Here is a 23,017-nt window from a genome sequence, read left to right as displayed (position 1 = left end):
AATGGAATAATTCTCGCTTCTTAACAGTCAATTTCAGAGAAATTATGGGTGAATACAGTAATTGTCCGCCTATACCATTCCCATGATGATTCCCCTGCTGGCTACAGAAATCTTCTCTCAAAGTCATCCCCCAGTTAATGAGTCACAGGAAAACTGTCAAGCCTCCAATTTTATTCTGAATTGACTTCCTTTTATTGATGATCCATTACAGAGATAGAAATGTGCTGTTGGTGTTTTAAAAATAGTGCATGCCAGTTCTGATCAACGTTGTCAGTAAAGAGGTGTTATTTTATGTTGTGAACCAGGAGACATACGTACATCTGCGTGGTCTCTCAGGGGTGTGTGTGTGTGTGTGTGTGTGTGTGTGTGTGTGTGTGTGTGTGTGTGTGTGGCTGACGAAGCGCCTGTGAGTGAGTAATAATGGCAGAATCAGGGTAGAGCGTCAGACTTGATCAAAACTCCTAAACTGAATGGACATGAGTCTCCCAGTTGTCCTACCCCTTGCATCTTTTCCAGACAAAGTGTTTCTATTCTGATACCGTTTTTGAAATATTTACTGGCATCTGAGAGCTAAGACTAACAGCCAGCTGAGCTGTGAATTTTCCCTCCACTCAAACTGTTGGTGAGATTCTGGAGGATTTGTGTTTTGGAAAGGAGTTATAGGTTTGAGATGCAGTCTGTCTCAGGAACTTTAAATCTATGATACGGCTTCTTACCTTCTGACTTAGCGCTGCTACTGCAAAAACACTTTGAGCATCGAAATAGAGTTGAAATGAGGCACCTTATCGTACTTTGCATTAATGTGGAACACGCACTATAGTGTCAAATTCTCAGTGCCATGTTTAATGTTTAGCAATTTTCCACTCTCTATATAATCCCCAGAAATCCCATTACAATTTTAAAATGCCTCCTCTGTTTTTAACATCTTTTTTTATTTTTCGGGTCAATGCAAATTCCATCAATGTCATTTAAATGGAGAGAACAGGCATGCAATTCTCTTTTCTGTGAGCGTGATCCATTGGGTTTTTATCGCAGAGGCTCTGGGAAATAGGAGCGCATTTGCCAGCAGGAGAAGATGCTTCATGTTTTCATATTATTCCTAGCTAGCAAAGGACAATTGAAGGCAGCCGTGCATCCGTCGTTTGTCAGAAATAAGGTGAATGTATGTGAGTTTATGAAGCTTCAACTTATTATGCCCCTGTACCCCTGCCAACTGCCAAGTACAAGTAAGGGGTGGTACATTGTCATTCACTGCATGCCGGTAGCACGAGGCTTAGCGCATTGCAGACTTTGATCTCTTAGTGCCTAAATGTTGTGGCAACTCACTCCCATTTGACCTCTGAGGCACCGGTTGAATTGCTGGACTGTGTCTTTAAATCAGCCTTTCTTCAGTCAGTGAACCACGGGGCTGCAGAGAGCAGACAATGATGTGAATGAGTTAGGACGCCTGTTAGAATGAATCCAAATCTTAGAGGAAAATACTTTTACGTAAGAAGAGTGTAGGATTTAAAAGGTTTTTATTGGCAGAAATGGGAATATAATATGTTTTCATTAGGCTAGAATCACCTGAAAATAAGAACCGTTGTGTAACTTAGAATGAGCCCTTCAGGGAGCAGGTCCTCTTCTAATAGCCCATAACGGACAAACCAAACCCTGACTCTAGAGGGGGCCTTTCACGTTGAAGTGGAGGCCACCGTAGGTTCTACTACACACTTGGAAAGGGGAAAGGGTATTTACTTGGCTGCAATCTGCAACCTCACCGTTAGATGCCACTAAATCCTCCACACTCATTCTACTTTAGGATATGTAAATTCAATTAAAGTATAACTGCAGAGGCCAGTTAGTTTTCCTGAAGGGATGAGAGTAGATGTGTTTTTTTTTTTTTTAAATAAGTTGTAACTGAGGTACTTCGTCTCTTTTATAGTGTGTATTCACGTTAGATAGGTGACAAGACAGAGTCAGAGCAGAGAGAGAGAGAGAAGAGAGAGAGAGAGAGAGAGAGAAGAAGGAGGAGAGAGAGAGGAGGAGGAGAGAGAGGAGAGAGGAGGAGAGAGGGAGAGAGAGAGAGATGGAGAAGAGAGGTGTGAGAGGTGAGAAGATGAGAGGAATCCACATCGTCATGAAGTCATGTGACCACTGAGTTTCCTTGGAGACAGCAGCAGTGTGGTACATTGAGATGCTCGCTTGCTCAGTTGAGGGCAGATTAGGCATCTGGCAACAGCAGCAGTTGGATGTATTTTGCCAGCCAGGTAGGTGCTTTCTCTCCTAACAGAGGTAAGTGTGACGCCCCCCGTGTCTCCTCTTCTGTCTGCACCTTCAGGGTGCATTATAATGTTATGAGCGCTAAATGAGAGTATGTAGTATTTGTGCACACAGTCTGTCTGTGAAGGAGACTATAAGGCAGCATGTGCAGGTTTGAGTAGTGACTCCTGTTACACTATTGCTTGAAACATAAGAATTGGCAGGATTAAGTCATAATATAATTCATACATTACTTATGTAGGACGGTCCATAGTTGTCTTTTGAATATTTTAGGTTAGTCCTGAGGGACATTTAAGTGTATATATAGCCAATAAAAAGTTCCAATGTGTCTTCAAAAAGAACACGCTATACCCCTATGAGCATCCCCATTATTGCAGGGAATATATGTACTTTGGTTTGTGAACTACTAACAAATTATTTTAATATAATTAGTGATCCAGAAATTGGGCAGTTTCTCTTGCTCTTATTTTTAGTAACACAATAATATACAGAAGACTGTGGGTGCTGTTGAGTCACTTTGTGGCACCGTAGCAAAAACAAGCGCTATCACTGTCTTGTGCTGATAACAGTATTCTGCACAATGTGGATATTAATAGTTTGAGTTTGGCCAAAAATGCTTATTGGACAAATAAGCATAATAGGACACCATGCTGTTTAGTTCTTTGCCTTTTAAGTGATAATAAGTGCTTTAAATAAAACCGTCCATAACAATAGAATCGACTACAGTGAGACACTATGTGCAGGTTGAGGAGATGCGATTACAGAGATATGGAAATCAAGTGCTATTTTCTGTGGCGGTTGAAGCAGAGAGTACCTGAGATGTGCAGAGTGATATGTTGATCCGTTAATGAGACTGTTTGGTCCGAGGATTTGGGCTCCGATGAGCTCCCAGGGCCACCGAATCAGCCGCCAGATGGGTCCCATCGCTTTGTTTACTCTCACAAATTACCTCCTACAATGTCACCTTTCCTAGTTTTTTACAGACTTCCAGTTTAATTAGTTTCCTTGTTTGCTGTTGTTGCTCTTGCTCGTGTTAATTAGGTTGAAGCTAATAGCCCTAAAAAAAATTGCTGTTCCTGGAAAAGTCAATTATTTTGCTCCAGTTTTAAGTAACCCAAGTACAACATGTTGCCTAATCTGTGAACCACACTTAGTAGTTCATTAAAATCCCCCCTGCCTCCCTTTCTTACTCTCCTTTGTACAGTTGGATTAAATTGAAGTCAGGATCGCTGATTCATGATTACTAATAAAATGCAAATGCCCTCTACTCGATTCCCTGGTGATAAGCCCCACAGGCCTCTGCAGTGTAGCATTAAAGACCTCTAATCTTGTCTTTTAGTCAGCCGAAACCAGTGGCCAACAACATGAACGACACAATGCTCATGTCCTCTGGGGCACCTACTCCTACCAAAAGGTAAGCACCGCCAGGCATGAATGTCTTTTTAAAGATATTATTCTGATTATTCCTCAGAATAAGCAAATGTATTTCTTAAAAGATGACAAAATGTTACTTTAAGTTACACACATGCAAAAATAAGCTGAATCCCTCAGAATTCACTCTGTCCTCAGAATAGGTAACAGATACTCTCTGATCAGTGGAAACAGCAAGAAAAGCGTAGAAAATCAGACTACAGATGTTATTTGTTCCCTCACATTGACACAAATGTTTTGATCCGAGCAGCGTGCCTTTTTTAGTGTATTTTTAGAGAAAAACGTGTTACGCTGTCGTGAAGGATATGTGAGCACTCCTACTTAGACTGTTGATTTGACAAATAGATTAGGATAGAATTGGAGCCTCATCGAGTTAGCAGAAAGCAGGCGAGGGCTACATGAAAGCAGCCTAATTGTCTTCTCATTCCAGCCCCTCTCAGTTAAAGGCCACCTCTATTATTATTTGCTCACAGTGGTAATGAACATTGTGGTTATGAATGATTATGGAGGGCAGTCTGAGGCGGCTTTATTGTATCTGCACTATGTCCTACAAGTCTGTTCCAGGTGAACTTTTCCTTTCTTGTATAGTATCTCTCCCCCAACATCTTTCCGGCAATTAATGTTTGCAACATGGGACTGCTCAGGGACTCAGGACTTCCCCGCAGCACATTAGAAGGGACGAGGCATCACTGTCTGATGTACAGACAGAATAGATCAACCCTGGTCAGGTGTTTGACTAAAATCCAGACTAAGACTGAGCCGGGCTATCATTCAGTACTACACCAAGGATCCAGACAGCTGAAGGACAGCATGCACACTGCAAAAAATGTCCATCAAAGCAAAACTAAAACTTAAAATGTGTAATAGTAAAGGGTGATGTAACACCACTATTCCCTTACGAGTATAATTATCTGACCCTGCTGGGAGATTTTCTATCTATGTTTAGAAAAGTGAGATGCCAACAATCAATACCAGATTAAGCTTCCTGTAGAGATGAACATTTTGAGCAGTGCAGTCTTGTCTCCGAGGGCTGACAGTATAAACAGAGCGGGATTGAAGGAAGCTGACAAGATAGGGACACCCGAGGCGGTGAACGATGCCTAGCATCCAGACCCGTGGAGGTCAGTGGAAGACATAATGTGTCGCAGCATGTACCAGAGCAAGGCGATGCTCTCCTGAGGTTTGTTTCACTGTGGCTGTAATGAAGAAGTCTGATAACCTTTGTCTTGGCATTTTGCTCCGTGAGTCAGAGCTGCTTTGGGAAGATGTCATGCACCGAGGATGCTGTTACCTCGGGGGGGCATAACAACTACAAAGCAGCCATATTTAGGGCAAAAATTGCGCATTAAGCCACCGCGACGCTTCCAAAATAGGTTGTGTTGAGAGAGTCAGTGTGGATACTGGTAAAAAAACAGGTGTTGAATGGAGGGAAGAAGCAGGTTTCTCTTAGGTTTGGTTGCAGAGAACAGAAGGCCAGTCCCTACCAGCCTCTCACTGTGTCACATTTGGTTTGTAAATATTAATCTATTATTATAATTACCCGGCACTGGCCTGTCTGCTTTCACATGAAGGACTTATGAGTCAAAGATGCTACTACTGAATAATGCAAAGCTCCTTGTGGCTCTGCCTCAGTTTAAGAGCCCCAAACTGAAAAAAAGGCACCGGTGCTGTCCTCTGTTTGTTGACACTTTCACATTCAGAGGAAACATACAGAACACATTCACTAATGTGTGTCAGTGCAGAGCTGAAACTGAATGTACATGCAAAGTTGTGGCTGTTGTGCTTCCAGCCTCCATCACAGTCTGCTCTCTGATACTGTCAGCTCTGCTGACATGGCATCTCCTCCCTCCCACCTCTCTCTCTCTCTCTCTCTCACTCTCTCTCTCACAGACAATTGCTCACCACTAGCTCGTCCTCCAAGGGCAAACTGCAATTTATTACCTGTTAGTCATGCAGAACCACGGCGGCAGAAGATAAAATTAAAAAAAGAAATAAGGCTGTCTTGAGCCTGATGAGTTTTAATTCAGAGTTAACTGAGAATTGACCGAATGTGAGTCAGAGTGGAAACACAGCAGTTTGTGTTTCTTTTAGGAGTTGTTATGATGTAGAACTTCTAAAATATTTAATATTGTGACACGTGCTTAACATAAAAGCTAAGGAGCTAAGCTAATAAAAACATTCCTTAACATCAAAACAAATTGTGCTAAATACCTCAAAATGGAACTAGTGAGGCTTTGCAATATTTCAATATGATCATGTATTGATTTCCAGTGGAATTGTATTGTAATAATATAATATGTTGTTATTCTCCCTGAGTTATAGAATGTTTTGTCTCACGTGTTAAGAGTTTTGTCTGAAATAATGGATAACTGTGGAAGAAAGTGATTTAATTACTGTAAATGTGATTTTACCTACATTTGGTAACATTAACTTGAAATCGCCCTATTTAGCATTTATCCACAGTAAAAATACAGTTTTTTACAATTTATTTTATTTTATTTTTACTGTTTATAAATGGAGTGGAGCTTATTAGAATCATTTTCCTATAAGGGTAACATCAGGCCAGGGATTAATGTGTTAATAAAATAAAATGAGTCGGCACCATGACACACATGCCACACTAAACTCTACAAAAGAGATGGGAAATTGTCAAGAAATGGCCAATATCTAAAGCAGTTTATAAGATCATTATCACAGCAGATATAGAAGTGGCAAATCAGATCTGTGAAACCCCTAACCAATGCAAAATCTCAAGTTACAGATTATAATGAGACAAGAAAGATTTGGAAACTTGAACTACCGGGCTTTGTAGTTGATATTGCGAGAAGATTGTCCCTTCTTCCCCTTGAGACAGTCCATCCAACTTTGCCAGATAGAGCAATGATAAGTATGACATTTGTCTTTAGAAAAACAAAGAAATTGGACATACATGTACAACATTCTGTAAATGTATTGTTATTAATATCAGGATATTGATGTTGACCATCAGTCATATTAACAAATAAACATCCACCATAAATTTTGCAACCACAATCAGGAACAATATGCATCATCCCTCCAGATGCTCCTCTTAAAGCTTTGATGTTTAGTTATAGTACCATCAGGCCAATCGGAACAAAGTCTTTAAAAAGCACAATCTCTCATGTTTTCAACCAAAAGAGGACCAGTGGTGTCTGAGATATTGTGTTTGAGTGGAGGGGGGGGAAGGCTGGAATCTTCAAATGTGAAACAAAAATAAAAGTATCTGGGAAAGATGCCATTTCAGGAGGGCTGGAAGGCAATTCAAGCAACTTTGTCCAAAACCTGGAACAGACCATAAGGTGGTGCCAGGAAACTCCCTGATGGAGCAGCTCCCATACTGACGATAGCCCAAAGATCCAGACATGCAGCGCAGCTCAAAAAGACCTCGTTGGGTCACGGCATTTTCTTGAGCCAACCCAAGCAGCTCTCTAATGTCTGTTAATGTATTACTTTAATTTTACAAGAAACCTCAGGCTGTCTATGCTTTAGCCTGAGGATAAGACTGTAAATTATTTAGAAAGTGCCCCATTTTACAAAACATTTCTTGACAGCGCAGACCAACTGAATGTTTTTTGAGTAAGATGACACTATCTTGAAACAAGTAGAATAAGTATTTTAAGATATCATCACTGGGCCAAAAAAAACCTTGAAACAAGCGAGGAAGGAGCTGGAGCAGTGCACTGGCAGCTTTTTTTTTTTTTTTTTTTTTTTTTAATCTGCTTTGAGAAAAGATAAGATTTTAACACAAATGTGGATTAAAAGGCTGGTTTGCCGTGTGTTTAGGACCTGGGTAGTCAAAGCTGCAGGAGCCACGGTTGTTGTTGTTGCAGCAGGTTTGAAGCCAGATTAGGTTTAATGGTCTTAACCATCACTCACTCTCCAGTCAGTTAGCTGGAGCCCAGCACCATTTCAGCTCTCCTTCACTCTTCATTGCAGACCGCCTGCCGTGAAGGGACAGCATATGTCCTGTCATCTGTCCACACCATATGCCACACCCATGATCATTTAAAGTCTCATGCCTTATTTGACATTTCCAGTCAGTGATGAAATGGCCAGAACGGAGATTGGCAAAGCCACAAATACGTTTGGCATGCTGCATTCTCTCTTAGCCATTTCAGTTCATTGTTATGTCCAATTATCTCAGACTGTCTATCAACACAGGAGTCAAAGCCAAGTGTCATATATTAAGGGCACCTTAATGATAAAAGTTTTACATGATCACTTTGACTCTGCAAACTTTCCCTTCTACTTACATAAGATCTTTTCACATTAGAGTCAGTGTTGCTGTATGTGTGTTGATGTATTTCTCTGTCTATGACTTTGGGCAGTGTCTTGGAGAGTCCCAGCCGGCTAGATGAAGAGCACCGCCTCATCGCTCGATACGCTGCCCGCCTGGCAGCCGAGGCGGGAAACTCCACAGTGAGTGTCTCGCAGGACTGCCAGTGGTGGGCTTGAGTCAACCCGCATTTCACATCTAAAGCTTTGACAATTTATTGTTAGGGGCCTCATTGTGACTGGAGAACTCCAAGACTTAAGCTGCAGTGTAAAGACTACTCACGCTTACATGTCCGACTGAGGAACTATAAGTGCTCTAATTTCTCAGCAGTTTTATTTGTCCAGTAAATTTTGTATTAAAAATCCTCCGCTGTCTATATCTTGTTGTAGTAACATTTTTGGTGGTCATGGTCAACGCAATGGCGACTAATACAAAATATGTTTCCTGTGACTGATTCACAATAAAATCCACATTACATACATACAATCCAAATTAGTAAAGCTCTGACTGAACAGTAAACAATGAGGCTGATGTCAATTAGAAAAAACTGTGCTGGATTACATGCATTTTCTCTGTGAATCCCTCACACGTAGGTAGGCAATATGAATCCAGCGCAGGAATGGTGGACTCCGTCACTACCAAATAAAACTACAATATGGAGAGATAGTTACAGAATGTGAATACATCAACAGCTATTAAAGAATCAAAATGCAGTTTGAGTTCATACAAATCTTAAGGTTTATAATTTCAAAGGCCTTACAAACAATAAATATGAATGACTAAATAAACACCATGAAGGGTCTTTGATAAAAAGTAGAAGGTAGAAGCTTGTGTACATAAAAAGTTCAGGAGAGAAGTTAACTTCAACTCCCAGGAACAGTTTGCTTAAGGCAGAAAAGAATCACGTAGAGTGGATCTGTACTTTGCATCTCTTCATATGAAGGTATAAAGGAAAGCTTTGGTGAGATGGAATGGCTCCTTGTTTATGCAGAAACATAATAAGTCTCCAGCTGAGTCATTACTGCTCACTATGGTCAGAAGGTAGCTGTTGTTGTTTGATTTTTGTTCTCCCACCGTTGTTAATGTCATACTATGCTAATTATGTTTTTCAGCAACAATGTCCTCCAACAGATCTGGGCTTCAACTTTGATGCAAATAAGCAACAGAGACAGCTGATTGCAGAGCTGGAGAACAAAAACAGGTACAATTTATCATTTAACCACCGTAAACAAATCAGTACTGTTTAACTGAATGGTTGGCTGGGGGGGTTGTAGTGGTGTAGTATTGTTAGCCTAGTCAACTTCAGTAGGCTACTGTACTTAAATATCCTGTAGTTTCTAGGTACCTGTACTTTTCTTGAACATTTTTATGCCACTATAGACTTACAATCTACTACTTTTTACTCCACTACATTAATCTGATAACTATAATTACTAGTTACTCTGCAGTTTCAGACTTTACATGCAAAACATACCATATAAAACTACTCCAAATTACTACAAATTTAAACAAGCGATAGATGGGAAGATTGATACCACACTAATATGTGTCCAGAAAATATATGGCTAATGCGTCGATTAGCTTAGCTTAGACTAGAAACCGGGGGAAACAGCTAGCCAGATTTTGGGCTGATAGCAATAAATCCCAATGATGTCTTGTCACACTGAGTTTGAAAGACAACCAGGGGAATGGAGACTAACTCTAAAATGCATATTTCGCTAGCTTTACCGCAACCAGGTACATTCAATGCTGCTCACTTGTTAGTGCATCACAAATAATAATAGTAAAACACTATGAAAGCAGCGCTTCTCCATGAGTAGCACGTTTCCCTTTGTTAATGTACATGGAAGCACATTTTGCCAAAAAAATTGTTCTGTACTTATAAATATAATTTAGAATGCAGGATTTTGAAATTGTTGTATTACTTCAATTTCAGGAAATAATCCACACACTACTGGTCAAAAGTGTGGGGTCACAGACATTTCCATTGCACTCCATTATAGACAAAATACCAGCTGAGATCAGTTGCATTGTTTTTTTAACCAGGGCAGCAGATCAGAGTGCATAATGGGCTTAGATAATTGCAAAAGTGTTATCCAATGTTAACTCGGTAAGTTTTTTAAAATGATATCAGATTAATAAACAGAATGGGCCTTTGGAACTTTGGATGAATGGTTGCTGATAATGGGCAATGTAGATATTGCATTAAAGATCAGCCCCCCACTAGGATCAGAGTGGTATGGAAATTTGTAAGTGACCCCAAACTTTTGACCGGCAGAGTGTGTGTGTGTGTGTGTCTGTGTGTGTGTGTTTACTGATTGACTAACTCTTTGACTAACTCATTCAGGGAGATCCTCCAGGAGATCCAGCGGCTGCGTTTGGAACACGAGCAGGCCTCTCAGCCAACCCCAGAAAAGGCCCAGCAGAACCCCACACTTCTGACTGAACTGCGGCTCCTCAGGTATCATCATCGCTAACACCCGCTCAAGCGTCTTTATCCCAACAACAGGAAGAAAAAGCCATATATTAAGGAAATCTAGTAGTGCAACCACTTCATGGCTGTTAATGTAGGCTTGACTCATTCTTCAGGTTGAAATAATGGCCAGCTAATTCAGGTGTTTTTGAATTAGCTTGACCAGCAGCAGCCACAGCTGCAGCCACTGCAGCAGCGTGGGTATTTATCATGCTGGCAGGGCGCTGAGACCCTTGGGTTCACTTCTTGGAAGAAACGTGTGACAGCTTGTGTTGCCCTGAATGACTCTTGTTTGTCTGGTCTTGCCTAAATAATAAATCAGCAGTCAGGTTCATGGTCAACAGTTGTGTCAAAGATTTAAATTTTACATTAATTAGATATTAAAATTTACATTAATTAAATGTTTTTATAACATAAATTATTGGCTACCAATAAATACTGGGTCACTGTTAACATTTATAGCAGAACTAGAAATGACTTTGAATTATACTTCCTTACTCTTTGGCTTGTTAGATGATTGTTGTGCAGGAATCTAATTCTAGGTTTTATTTTGAAACAGTAATAAAACTGTGAGATACATTTATTCCACTTATTATTTTTCCTAGTTTAATTCAAAGATCTTTCCCCTCATTGTGCCTGTTTGTGATTCCGGTTTTCTACCAGGACATTATTGAGTAGTAATATAGCATCACAGACTGTGTGCTGTGTTGGGGGCCTGGCTGGACGGCTCTGATGTTGCCTTTATTCAGCCCGGAGATACACAAACAGCGGAGGTGTTTCCAGCCTGCAGATGATTGTGAATTTTTGATAGGTCGACTCCAAACACACGATTGCTACGGCTCTTTGAAACTTTTTGCAAAATGCAGTTACTCATTGTGAACACCGGAGGGTGATAATAATCCAGAATCCTCACCTTAAAGATGGCCAAATAATAACTGTCAAACTCAAGTTACCTGCAGGGGCCACTTTGTTCCCTGATACCGGAAATACTGCTCTGCATTGTTAGAGTAGTGATTCTGCTGAGATTGTATTCCTGGAGAATACATGAACATATAATCAATTGTACTCCAGGTCAACATTTTTGGTTCATAAAGTGACATTTTAGTGTCAGGTGCACCACAGTAAATCAGTCTTCTGTTAGCCACAAGTTTGAGTATTTATGTTGACCAGTATTGCAGCTATGTGCAGCTTGAAAATGTTAAATGTAGGGAAAATAAGCCCAAACGTATTCTCCAATATTGTAGCCATGCTAAGAAAAGCCTTTAAAATAGTTATTTTGGGGCCAGATGTAACAGTGAATTAAAAAGGTTTGGGCTTTTATGAAATTGTCTTTAATGCAAGATCTGGGTCCCTGGGAACTTTGAGACCCCTTCTTTTGTACAGTACTGTGGCCTGATGCAAATGAAATAGGACTACATACATTCAACATGCAATAACTGTGTCTGCAACAGATCCCTGAATTATTGGACCCTAAGGTAAATCTGTTTAGCAAATAAAAAAGAAAAACCGTAACACACCTACAGGAAATAAAGGTATTTGTGAAATACTTTACAGACATATATCCTCAAACTGCTCACAAAAATGGCCAAAAATGGGAACGGATTTCTCCAACAATCAAGGCACACTGCTTTGTTAAAGCACAGAGGGGTTTTCATGAACAGTGTGATGTCTACCTGTGCATTGTGTTTTCTTACTGTCCGATCAAAGCAGAACTTCCTCTTGTGTATGACTGTATCCCCAAACTCTGTCCTCTGTTGCAGACACAGGAAAGACGAGCTGGAGAGGCGCATGTCGGCTCTGCAAGAGAGCAGACGGGAGCTGATGGTGCAGCTGGAGGGACTCATGAGGCTTCTAAAGGTAAGACGACCGCTTCTTTCGTGAAGAATTAAGTGATAAAAAGGCCTCTAAATCAGTATTGATATCCTACTGTAGGATGGTGCATAAACAGTAAGCCATTGTCCTAAATTAAAATAAGCATTTTTACAGGTTTTGTCAGTGCTCATATAGTTTACATGATTCGGTTTTAAAGCTTGGTGGCATGTTTGATTAAATGAGACGTTGGCATGTTTAACTCTTTAAAACCAAGACATGGCAGTGATCTTAAGTTATGTTAATGTGCCGTATGGTGCATGCAGAAAACCCTTTCTTCTTTTTCTTCTTCTTCCGCTGCTTTAATTCTGTTGCTCTCACTCTTCTTGCTCTCTCTCTCACTGCTTACCTTTGCTGGCTGATAGGATGAGGAACAGAAGCAGGCTGTAAGTTGCCTTTAATTCAGTTTGCAAGGCTCAATACCTAGCTCTAGTCTCAGCACTTAGTTTAATGTAACTGTGTTCCCCCCTTCACACAGATGTGATTGAAGGAAGTCCTAACAGATTTTAAGAAGGATTTTAAGAAAGATAATAGAATACCACTCTCTAACTGGGTTACAATGATCTAGTCCTTTTATCCGGGCTACTCCACAACATCCTTGCCAGCACTATTGGGGAGCTAAAATTAAAGACTGTGACACAATCTTTCAAATCTGTTTTCTCAGGTCCATGGTCGAAACAAGTTGAGAGAACTGTGTTTTTCTTAGCCCAAATGTCAGGGACCTGTTCCTTTCATCGGCACTAACAACCTCCCTTCTAATGCGACTGCAGTCTGGTTGGCCATCTGCTGCCTGGCCCCGAGCCATCAACATGGGCCTGCAGCAGTCCCAGAGACACACAGTGATCCTTTCTCTGGGAGATATATCTCTCATCTCAGCACAGGCCCCAGTCTCTCACCCACACATGCTTCTCATTACCCCCTCAGTGCAGTAAAGGTGAACTGTAGACACATAGCCAGCCAGTGTAGGATTTCCAGAAGGTTTTATTGCCTTTAAACCATTGTTTTTGTTTGTTCTCCCTATAAGGATTAAGTTATTGTGATCACATCTGTGTCTAAGTTTGTTTTAATAAAAGTCACCGTAAGAAGCAAAAAAGGTCATCACTTCTCAAAGCTGCAATCTGTGATTGCAATACGGCATCTTCCATTGGAATGCAGTTGTTCCAGATTTGGCTTTATTGATGTAGAGATTAATTGGGTTTTATCTCTCTATCAGAAGCCCAGATTGACTAGCGCCTTGCAGATCAAAGATCCAATATGTCATGAAAATAACCAAATATGCCAAACTATCTGCTAACTATGCAACAGCAAAAAGATGCCTAGTAACATTGGTCGGCTAGTCTTTTTTGCACCTGTCATGGCCAAACACATACAAAATGATGTATACATCTCAGTCTTTCGATATTATAGTATGTATTTGCTGATGCAAATTGCAGCCAACTCATGAACATCTTTTTCTCACATTATGTATGATAAGAAGACTACACTGAGTTTAAAGAAATAGTTGGCCATTTGGGGAAATCTGATTTCTGGCCAAGAGAGACCACGCTCATGTCTGTATGGCAAATATGTAGCTATGTTGATATTTGGCGTTATATCTCTGTGTTTAATCCACACACAAAAAAAAGTAATAATGACAAGTTGTGGGTCTAGTGGATCAGAGTGGTATGTAGGACGGCTCAGCAAGAAAGCAAATAAGCATGTTTCCCAAAATGTCAAACTATTTCTTCAACACCTGTTTCAAGACTTACCGTGGTGAAACAAGCTTGTAATGTGAGCGGACAGGCTCAACAGTTGATTTGCTGAAGATACTGTAACCATCACGGGCAATTTTATGTTACAGTCCCAGTCTGGAAGCTCCCCTCATTCCTCCCCTAGTCACGGTGCAGGTTGCTCCATGCCCATGCCCATTCGCTCCACCTCAGCTGGGTCCACCCCGACTCACACACCACAGGACTGCCTGGCAGGGGTGGGAGGGGATGTGCTTGAGGCCTTTGCTCAGGGTAGTGTGCACCAACACCCGAAAGTGCTAGTTATTTAAGATATGGACCAAACGATTTGTAGTGTAATACATAGTATCTAAAACTGACTATAGATTGACAAACTAAAGGTTTAAATGCTCTTACATGTATTCTTTAGTAATAAAAATAGAATGATATATGTATATATACACACTCACACAATAGTACAACACTGTAAAAGGAGCCATACTGCATAATAAGTACTTTTGATTTTTTAGGTACATTTTGCTGATAATATTTCTGTACTTTTAAGTACCATTTTAAATTCAGGACTTGTAATGGAGTATTTAGGCTTTGGCTTTTCTACTTTTACTTAAGTAAAAAGATCTGAGTACTTACTCCACACCTGCCACCAGGAAATGCACTTCAAGTGATCTTCCCTATTCACACTTCTACATGATTACACTGCAAGACTAAAAACTCCATTTGTTTTTGATTTGATAATGTCTCCATTTTTTAGGTGTACCTAGAAATCTTCGGAATGATCTATTAGTAGCTGCTGACTCAATCACAAACACCATGTCATCGCTGGTGAAAGAGCTCCACTCAGGTAAGTCTATAACACGTTTCATAATTTGAGTCCGGTTGATGATATGGATTATGATTTTGCTTCCTGTAATTTAACATGTTATTAATGAGATATCTTTCTCTGCATGTTTGTCACTCTCACACCTGCTTCTGATTTGTTGCCCTTGATATTTTTTGAGTTTTTACATAATGACCAAAAACATTGGGCCTCATTCGCCAAAATCTTGCTAAGTTTTTTTCTTAAATTTGTTCTTAAGAATGTTTGGTGAATGAAGTCCATTGTTGCTAAAATCTCTGTTGTTGTTTTTTTGACAGTTGATGACGTGGGAGTGGAAGAGGAGACCAACATGAGGAACGGTGGGGACAGAGGTAAGTCTACCTACATGCTAACAGTTCCCTACTTTAATCTCTCAGAGCCACTCATACTAATAAGAGTATGCCACTCAAAGACAGAATTATTTGTGTTCATCATAAAGATTGGCCAAACCATAAACAGTATTTCCCTCGTTTTTTTAGCTGAAGCAAATTAACAAAAAATAGGAATTATAATTAATTACTATCATATTGTGCATATATAACATAGTAGGTAAGCCTAGAACTTCCGTGGTTTATTTCATTCTCGAGATCAAAGGTTGCTTATCCTGATATTAAAAAGGCTTTCTCATGATAATGGTTAAATTATTGAGAAAACAAGCTGTTTCCCAAAATACAACAGCAGGTTGTTTTCTCTAGTTAACAGGATAAATACCTTGTTTTCAAAATAGAATTAAAGGCCATTTTAATGTGCTAATTATGCCATTATCTCAAAAAAAAATTATGTTGATGTTATAACGAGGTAATTAACCCGTCATTATGAGTAAAAACAACCTGCTGTTATATCTTGGGAAACAACTTGTTTTCTTTAGATAACAACATAATTAACCCACCATCACGTGAAAATGACTGATATACTGAGATAAGAGGATAATTAACTCATGATCTCGAGATAATGGGATGAAGTAAAAGGATTGCAACCACGGTCGTTCTTGCCTTCTGTATGTAATAATTGTATAGGAACAAGTTATGAAATGAAGTACATTTTCTGCAACTGCATGGACAAAAAGTAGTTGTGTTAATTATGACGGCATTTGATGGATCGGAAGAGTTGGCTGCACCTTTATTAGCCAATAAAATACTTCTTTTGCTCTTTATCGTGAGTGTCTGTTACAACCCTCCATCCAAAGTAGCAAGGCACCATGGCACATTGCCAAAGAGTCATTTATACTGTTTTTTTTTTTTTTTTTTTACAAATTAATTCAGACTATGCAGAATGTCAGCACCACTTAATGTGCTCTTCTGTGTGTGTATCCAGGCACGTTGAGAGTACAGAAGCACTGAAGACAAGAGAACACCATTCCACCCTGTAAGGACATACAGTCATCAACTGGGAAGAATCAGTAACAGTAACAACAACACAAACAACAACAACAACAACAACAACAACAACAACCACCCCTGGCATTAGCACGTAGAGTAATGCATGCTGTAATCTAACAAGATTTCACTATGTGAAAAAAACGTCTCTTCACACCTTGCAGGTAGCAAGATGTGTCTAATTAGCGAGTGTCTATGTTGTCCTGTAAACAGAATCTGCTGTAATTACCCAATGATTTCCCTCATGACTGCTAAGGAATGGCTTGCTGTGCCCCCCCCCCCCCCAACTGTTCCATTGCAGCAGATCATTCTGTATATAAAGTACTACAAACACATGACCACGGGAACGCCCCGACATGAAGGTGACAACATGTTCCCTGTTGTTGCTTTTGTATGATTAGCGCTAGTGTTTTTTTTCTCCTTTTTTATAATTTCTGCATGAAGTTGCACTCAAGTCTGGATTTAGGTACTGTACCACGCTATGCCAGCAAACTGTGGGACTTATAGTGATAGCTGGGGTGACAGAAGTGTCTTGCCTCAGAATTCCCGCTGAGTGTGTTCACTTGCAAAATAATATTCTGAAGTTTGTTAAGAACAAAGCAGAATTCTGGATTTGCTACACTGTCAATTAATAATAGTTTGACATTTTGGGAAAGACACTGTCTCGCCTACTGTCTAGAAGTTGGATAAGATCAATGGCATTCCCATATTTGTGCATCAAATGTGAAGCTGGAGCTTGAAGATTAGAAGAAGGAGGTTAGCATAATTTAGCATAAAGACTGGAATTGGGGAAACAACTAGCCTGGCTAAGCTTTTAGCTTAGCTTAACATCAAGGCTGAAAACAGCTAGCTTTATTCTGCGCAGAGGTAACACAATCCACCTACTAGCACCACTAAAGCTCAATAGTTAACATGTTATATCTCGTTTGTTTAATCCATACAAAAACCAAAGTGTAAAAACAACAAGTTGTGGTGTTACATGATGTCGCATGCTGGACTGTTTCTTGGCTGAGTTTTTGGCCGGTTTTGCCTGTCAGTGAGGCTGACAGGCAAAACCACAACTTATTGGTAACTCGTTATTACGCTTTGTTTTCATACAGATTAAACAAAAAGGAGCTATAGTCAGACAAGCTCTTTTCCCCTGTTCCCAGTCTTTAAGCTAAGCTATCTACTTGCTCCGCTTTCTCAACAAAATGTTGAACTATTCCTTTAATCATTTAAAAAAAAAAATAATGAAATAAGTTGGTTGCACCTCTCTCTAGGAGAGGTTTCCCTTATAATATTATTTCTATGAATGTGTGCAGGAATATCTGTTATTACAGCATAAAGACGCACATAGGCAACTTATCTCCATGCAGACTTAAACAGGAATAATAGGTGGCATCCAGAATACTGCATGCATGTAAACACACCCAGTGAGTCACATACTGTACTGCTGCTACTGTGCTCTTGTCGAGCCACCCTTCCAAATAAGAGGGCTGTGCGATTAAAGGAAACCAAGGGGCCCTACAAACACAATGAGCCCAGTTGCTGTTTCCTGCCTGTGAAAACCTAACTGAACACACCTGACTAGCCGGCAGCCTCAGTATTTATTGTTTTAAAAGTGTAGGGAAGCACCTCAGGATGTTTAAATAGTAATGAACTAGGCATTGAGTTTTAGTTGTCAGTTACAAAATGAGCAATTACACAGTACGTGAGGATATAAGGTCGTAGTGAGCAAAGTAGGAAATGCTTTGATAGCTTTATCTAGTTAATGAAGTTATAATGAACATGTGTATGTGCAATGAAGGTTGGTGCTCAGGGACTGCAGAGCTACTCTAGTTAAAATATGGTGGTATTGTCCTTTGACTGCTAGATGTTATTGGCCACAGATGGAGAGAGTAAAGGTCAGTGATGATTAAAAATGGAGTTTCATTCCAAAACACAACCACTGTTGTTCACAAATAAAAATTGCTTGTGGTCCCTGCTGTAAGATTTAGTTAAAAAGTCACTAATGTAGTTCATTTTACGCTAATTTCCCCAGTCAATTTGTAAATTGGAATAGGAATGAAACTCTTTAAATAAATAAATAGAGGAAAACAACAGCAAGTGGTTAAATGCTAGGTAAAGAATGTGGATCATTAGGAGAGGTTTTTCTTAAGTGCTATTTGGTGAAGCATGTTGGTGGATATAGTTTTGCCTGTGTGTGAATTTCTGTCTTTCACGGTAAAGCAAAGAGATCAGTTTGGTACAGAGGTAGCTGTCAACCAGGGAGGATGTTTATTTAGAGTAAGGTCTAAGTCACCTTTGCATTTTTGTCTTCTGGTTCAATGTTTTTTGTCCTTCAGGGTAGCCATTCATCTCATAAAATGAGCAATGTTTGGTTTTTAGTGAATGCAATGTGATAAAGGTCAGGGAGCAGTTTTGGAGTAAAATGTCCTGCTCTGAAAGGAAGTTAAACCTGACTGAATCGAACTAAAGAGCATTAACGGTTTGTTTTGAGATCTGTACAGTAAGCCTATCCTCTAAGCTAAGCTATAAGTATAAGGTTTCAACAACCTGTTACACTGTGTCAAGACAAAGAACAAAAAGAGGCTCCTTTGTTACATTTTTAATGTGATATTTTTATTCAGTTCTCTGTTCTGCTCTATGTCATCATTATTGTTTAGTATTAGTGGAGTATAGTCACTGTAATGAGTTTGTCAAAGCAGAGAATCACGTGCACACTCGTGCTTGCATTGTCACCCAAGATCTAAATAATTTGAAGAAAGCAGAAACCATGAAGGACCACTGCTGTCAAAACAGTTCAGTAGAAAAAGGTCCAGAAATTAATCAAATTCAGAGGTCAAAATGTAAAGACTTACTGTCTTCCCCTTCACTCTGGCCACACATTTGAATTATTTTCATTCTTTCAGTTTGTGCCTGTAGCTGTTCTGTAAAAGTGTTGTATAAAAGTAACCATTCAGCAAATAAGATCATCTATCAGCCTTTAGGTCTGTCACTTTGTACAGATTTTATTTGTTTAGTTAATGTGTTTTGGGGAAATCTCAAGCTCAGCCTTTACATTTGTGCCAAACTGTTTGCAGATATTGTGTGTCACACAAATGGCAGGTATATATCAAAGTATATCTGTATTAGTATGGTGTTGTTGCCCATAGTTTATTCACAGAATGCCTGGAGATGTTGAAAGTTAATGGTTTCCACTGCTGGGAAAAAAAAAAACATTTAATAATTAATAAAGACAAACAACACAATCCAAATCTACTGATAGGCTCACTCGTAGCCGACATGGAGGCAGTATACCCAGTCACAACAACTCGGTGTCACACAGATGAAACCCAGCCGGTCATACAGAGGTGCAGACATTGTGAGCCTTTTATTGTTTGCAGAGAGGAAATGTGCAAAGAGGAACAACCTTGACGGCAACGCTCCCCTGATGTTATTTATCTATGTATGTGTTCTGTACGGTTATGCTTCTGGTACACATTTGTTTCTCATGTTGATTTTACAACAGTTTTATGTCACAAAGCCACTGTCTTTTGTAAATAAATCAAATGTGAGATATATTAAAAAGATTTAAAATATGGCTTTGACTGCTCATGTCATGATTGTTGGTGTCATTTCTTTAGTCATTACTAGGTGCTGATTAATCATTTTATCATTATCAAACATGCATCATTTTTTGTGTTGGAAAATAACAAAGTACATTTTTACAGTAAGTGTAATTTTGTAAGTACTTATTCTTGATATTTTCTTTTCTTAAGTTGCATTATTATTGATTAAACCATCCAGAAGTATATACAGTAAAGTAGCTCAATTTAGCTTGATACTGACCAGCTACAATAAAATGCTGCTTACACAGTAATGCATCAATCATTTCTTTCCAATGCTCAGATTGATGTAATAAATGATATAATACTCTGGAAGCAGGCATTTTGTTGCATAATGAGTAATTTTAGTTGTTATGGCGTAAGTAAGTCTGAATATGGGACTTGTAATGGAGTATTTATACATTGTTGTATTGATACTTTTACTTTCATACCAGAGTCAGTCTTTCACCAGCGAGGTGTGGTATTTCCCCCCAATGCAGTTTTTGTGTTCATTGTCCGGCCAGATATAAGTGTGTGTGTCTGTAGAATGATTTCTGATTGAGACCTCAGCTCAAAATAAGCTAGAAAGAGCAAATGTGCTCACAATTTCGTTAAAATTTTTTTTTTTCTTATGGACATTGAGATAAATTAAACCCTTAAATCACACTGTCTCTTGTTTCCAACTTGTCCTTCACAAGCTTCCTCTTTTTCAACTTCTTTTAAACACAAACTGTTTCTCCCAATGGGGTAAGACATAAAAGGATGCCCTTTCCTGCTTCACCTACAGACCTTTTATCTGTTGCATCAGGCACCCACCATGACCACCAAACTATACAGGTGAAATGAGGTTGAGACACTTGGAGAGTCACTATCAGCATCCTCCTCTGTGGGTTTCTAGGAGACGGAGATTTTTCACCAGCCAGTAGCAGACGGTGCTGCTGCTGAGGCTGCTGTCCTCAGATGAACCACTTCAGTGCCACTGACTCAATTAAAAAGAGGAGACGCAGCAGCTTCCAAATCAGTGAACCACATCCGCCTCCTGCACATATCCTCACTCTCTCTTTTGCCCTTAAAGAGCACTCAATCGGCCTTACACGGCACTGTTCTGTGAGCCTTTAACCCTCCAGCATCTGCAACGTTTACCTCACTGTGTCTCCGACTAGTGGGTGTGTAAAGGATAAGTTAATTGCACCAGTAGGCTGCAGTAGGGTTAATGGAATTATTGTGATAAGAGATTTGATATCTTGCTCTAGCTGCACTCTAAGAAATGAAATAAAGATGCTAGATTTAGATCCGGCTCAGAGGATAAAGTCTATGAGACTGCACGAGATGAGCTACATGCTCCTACATCCATTTTGATATACAGAATTTTTTTTTTTTTTAGTGGTTCAGTCATTATGTTGTTGTTACAAAGCAAAGCAAAATTGTGCAAAATCACCACTAGCGCAGTGTTTGCATCCTCGCTTTTATATTATACTTGTTTGTTTTTCTCATTTCTCATTCTTATAAAGCGATAACAATACTGGAGAAACAAAAGGATATAAGTTGAATTTGACATTGTGTGATTAAAGGCATGAACTGTCTCTTATGCATATTTCTTATTAGTGGCTCCTGTGCAAATGAACAAATTCAAGTTAAACTTTGACCAAACCACCAAAGTTTCTATGCACAAAAGCACAAGAATTTCCTGATGTACTGACAGTAACATTATATTTTGTATATGGCTAACATGTATACTTGATAAGCAGCATCACCAAAGTACAAGTCTTTCCATCTTCTGTTTTGCTCTCTTTCTGAATGAGTGTTGCTTGCTTTAATCTTGATTGCACTCCTTATTGTTTCTAAATGAATCCAATTTATCAAACACGGCAGACATTTTTACTTGTCATGGCAGGAAAAGCACAAGTGTTGATAATAACATTAATGATGGTTCCGTTCCAGCAATTCATGCAACGCAATACAGCAATAAACAATGTTAATTACAGCTGTGTTTAATACGGAAAAATGTCTGCTGAGAAACCATCAATTCAACCCGAGATAGGATAAGAGGACATTGTACTTTATCCCTGAACACATGTCAGGTGTTGTGATGGCCAAAGAGTACAGAGAACAATATAAAAATACATTAAAAACAAACAAATTTGAATGACAAAGGTATGTCAAAAGTGTACAAATGTTACCGACGCGGTGCAAAAGCACTAAAACTACACTGTATGAACTCAAACATCTGTGCCTACACAAGAGTACATAAACTGAATACTAACACAGTAATCTTGTACTGCAGTGTGAGTGTGTGGAAGTGTGGAAATTAGATTAAAAGTTTACATTTATGTCAAGAACTACAGGTATATATGTAATGTAGTATTATGAGAACATTAACTGTGGAAAGCACATGTTTAGCTTCAATAGGCCTCAGAGCTGGCCTGAGGCATCAGCTAATTACATGGCTGTTTAGGGACCTGCAGCCACCGGGGGGCCCATAAAAGCAGCAAATTAAAATGGGAAAGTCTCCTCAGGTTCCTGTGTTCATTTTGTCAACATTTAAATAAAATCACTATGTGTGTTGAACTTCTATAATTTATGCACATATTAAAGCTGCTCTGTGTATTAGTTGTAGTTAATTGTAAATTAATTATTGTTGTACATGCGCACATATGCACCATGCAAAGATCATTTGAGAAACATAAAAATTGTAACCTAGTTTAGTTAACACAATTCCCGATTAGATTTTCACATTGCTGATATGGACTGTTGTCTGACAATGAAATACACATGTGGGGGGGGGGACGGGACAATAGTCTTTGCACACAGGTCTAGTGTTTATTTTTGCCTTGAGGTCACATCAGAGGGGCCACAGTGGTACTTAGGGGGCTCCTGGGCCACTCTCTGGTTTAATAAGTTGAAATATTAGACACGCAAGTGGCACTACGCTACTGCAGACTTTTAACCCCACTGAAGCAAGTCATAGGGAGGATTTACCAAAGGGTAACAGGGACCTCCAAGTACTTCTGCCATTCATCTGCAATAAAATTTCACTTAAGTTACGGGATAATGCTAGCAGTAGCAAGCTAGCTTGGTTGGAAGAACACTTGAAGAACAAGACATTTTAGGCTTTGATGAAGTAAAAACACACAGTGAGAGGGTCTAAGTTTAAGAC

At 39.5% G+C, this 23,017-nt stretch overlaps 1 protein-coding gene across 1 annotated transcript in view; it reads left to right on the top strand.

Moving 5' to 3' along the window:
• dtnbb (dystrobrevin, beta b) overlaps positions 1 to 19,856 on the top strand; it is a 40,041-nt gene extending 20,185 nt beyond the window's left edge. The window contains exons 12-21 of the mRNA XM_032500916.1: positions 3,602 to 3,676; positions 8,043 to 8,133; positions 9,103 to 9,191; positions 10,338 to 10,451; positions 12,224 to 12,320; positions 12,698 to 12,718; positions 14,173 to 14,332; positions 14,811 to 14,900; positions 15,194 to 15,247; positions 16,230 to 19,856. Coding sequence (XP_032356807.1) covers positions 3,602 to 3,676; positions 8,043 to 8,133; positions 9,103 to 9,191; positions 10,338 to 10,451; positions 12,224 to 12,320; positions 12,698 to 12,718; positions 14,173 to 14,332; positions 14,811 to 14,900; positions 15,194 to 15,247; positions 16,230 to 16,255 — 817 coding nt within the window. The 3' untranslated portion in view covers positions 16,256 to 19,856. The remainder of the gene's footprint in view (positions 1 to 3,601; positions 3,677 to 8,042; positions 8,134 to 9,102; positions 9,192 to 10,337; positions 10,452 to 12,223; positions 12,321 to 12,697; positions 12,719 to 14,172; positions 14,333 to 14,810; positions 14,901 to 15,193; positions 15,248 to 16,229) is intronic.
• Positions 19,857 to 23,017: the final 3,161 nt, after the last annotated feature.

Source organism: Etheostoma spectabile, chromosome 20 (assembly GCF_008692095.1).
Source record: "Etheostoma spectabile isolate EspeVRDwgs_2016 chromosome 20, UIUC_Espe_1.0, whole genome shotgun sequence".
NCBI classification, from domain to species: Eukaryota; Metazoa; Chordata; class Actinopteri; order Perciformes; family Percidae; genus Etheostoma; species Etheostoma spectabile.
Note: the sequence above shows the minus strand (reverse complement) of the source record. Positions and strands in the feature narration are given on the sequence as shown.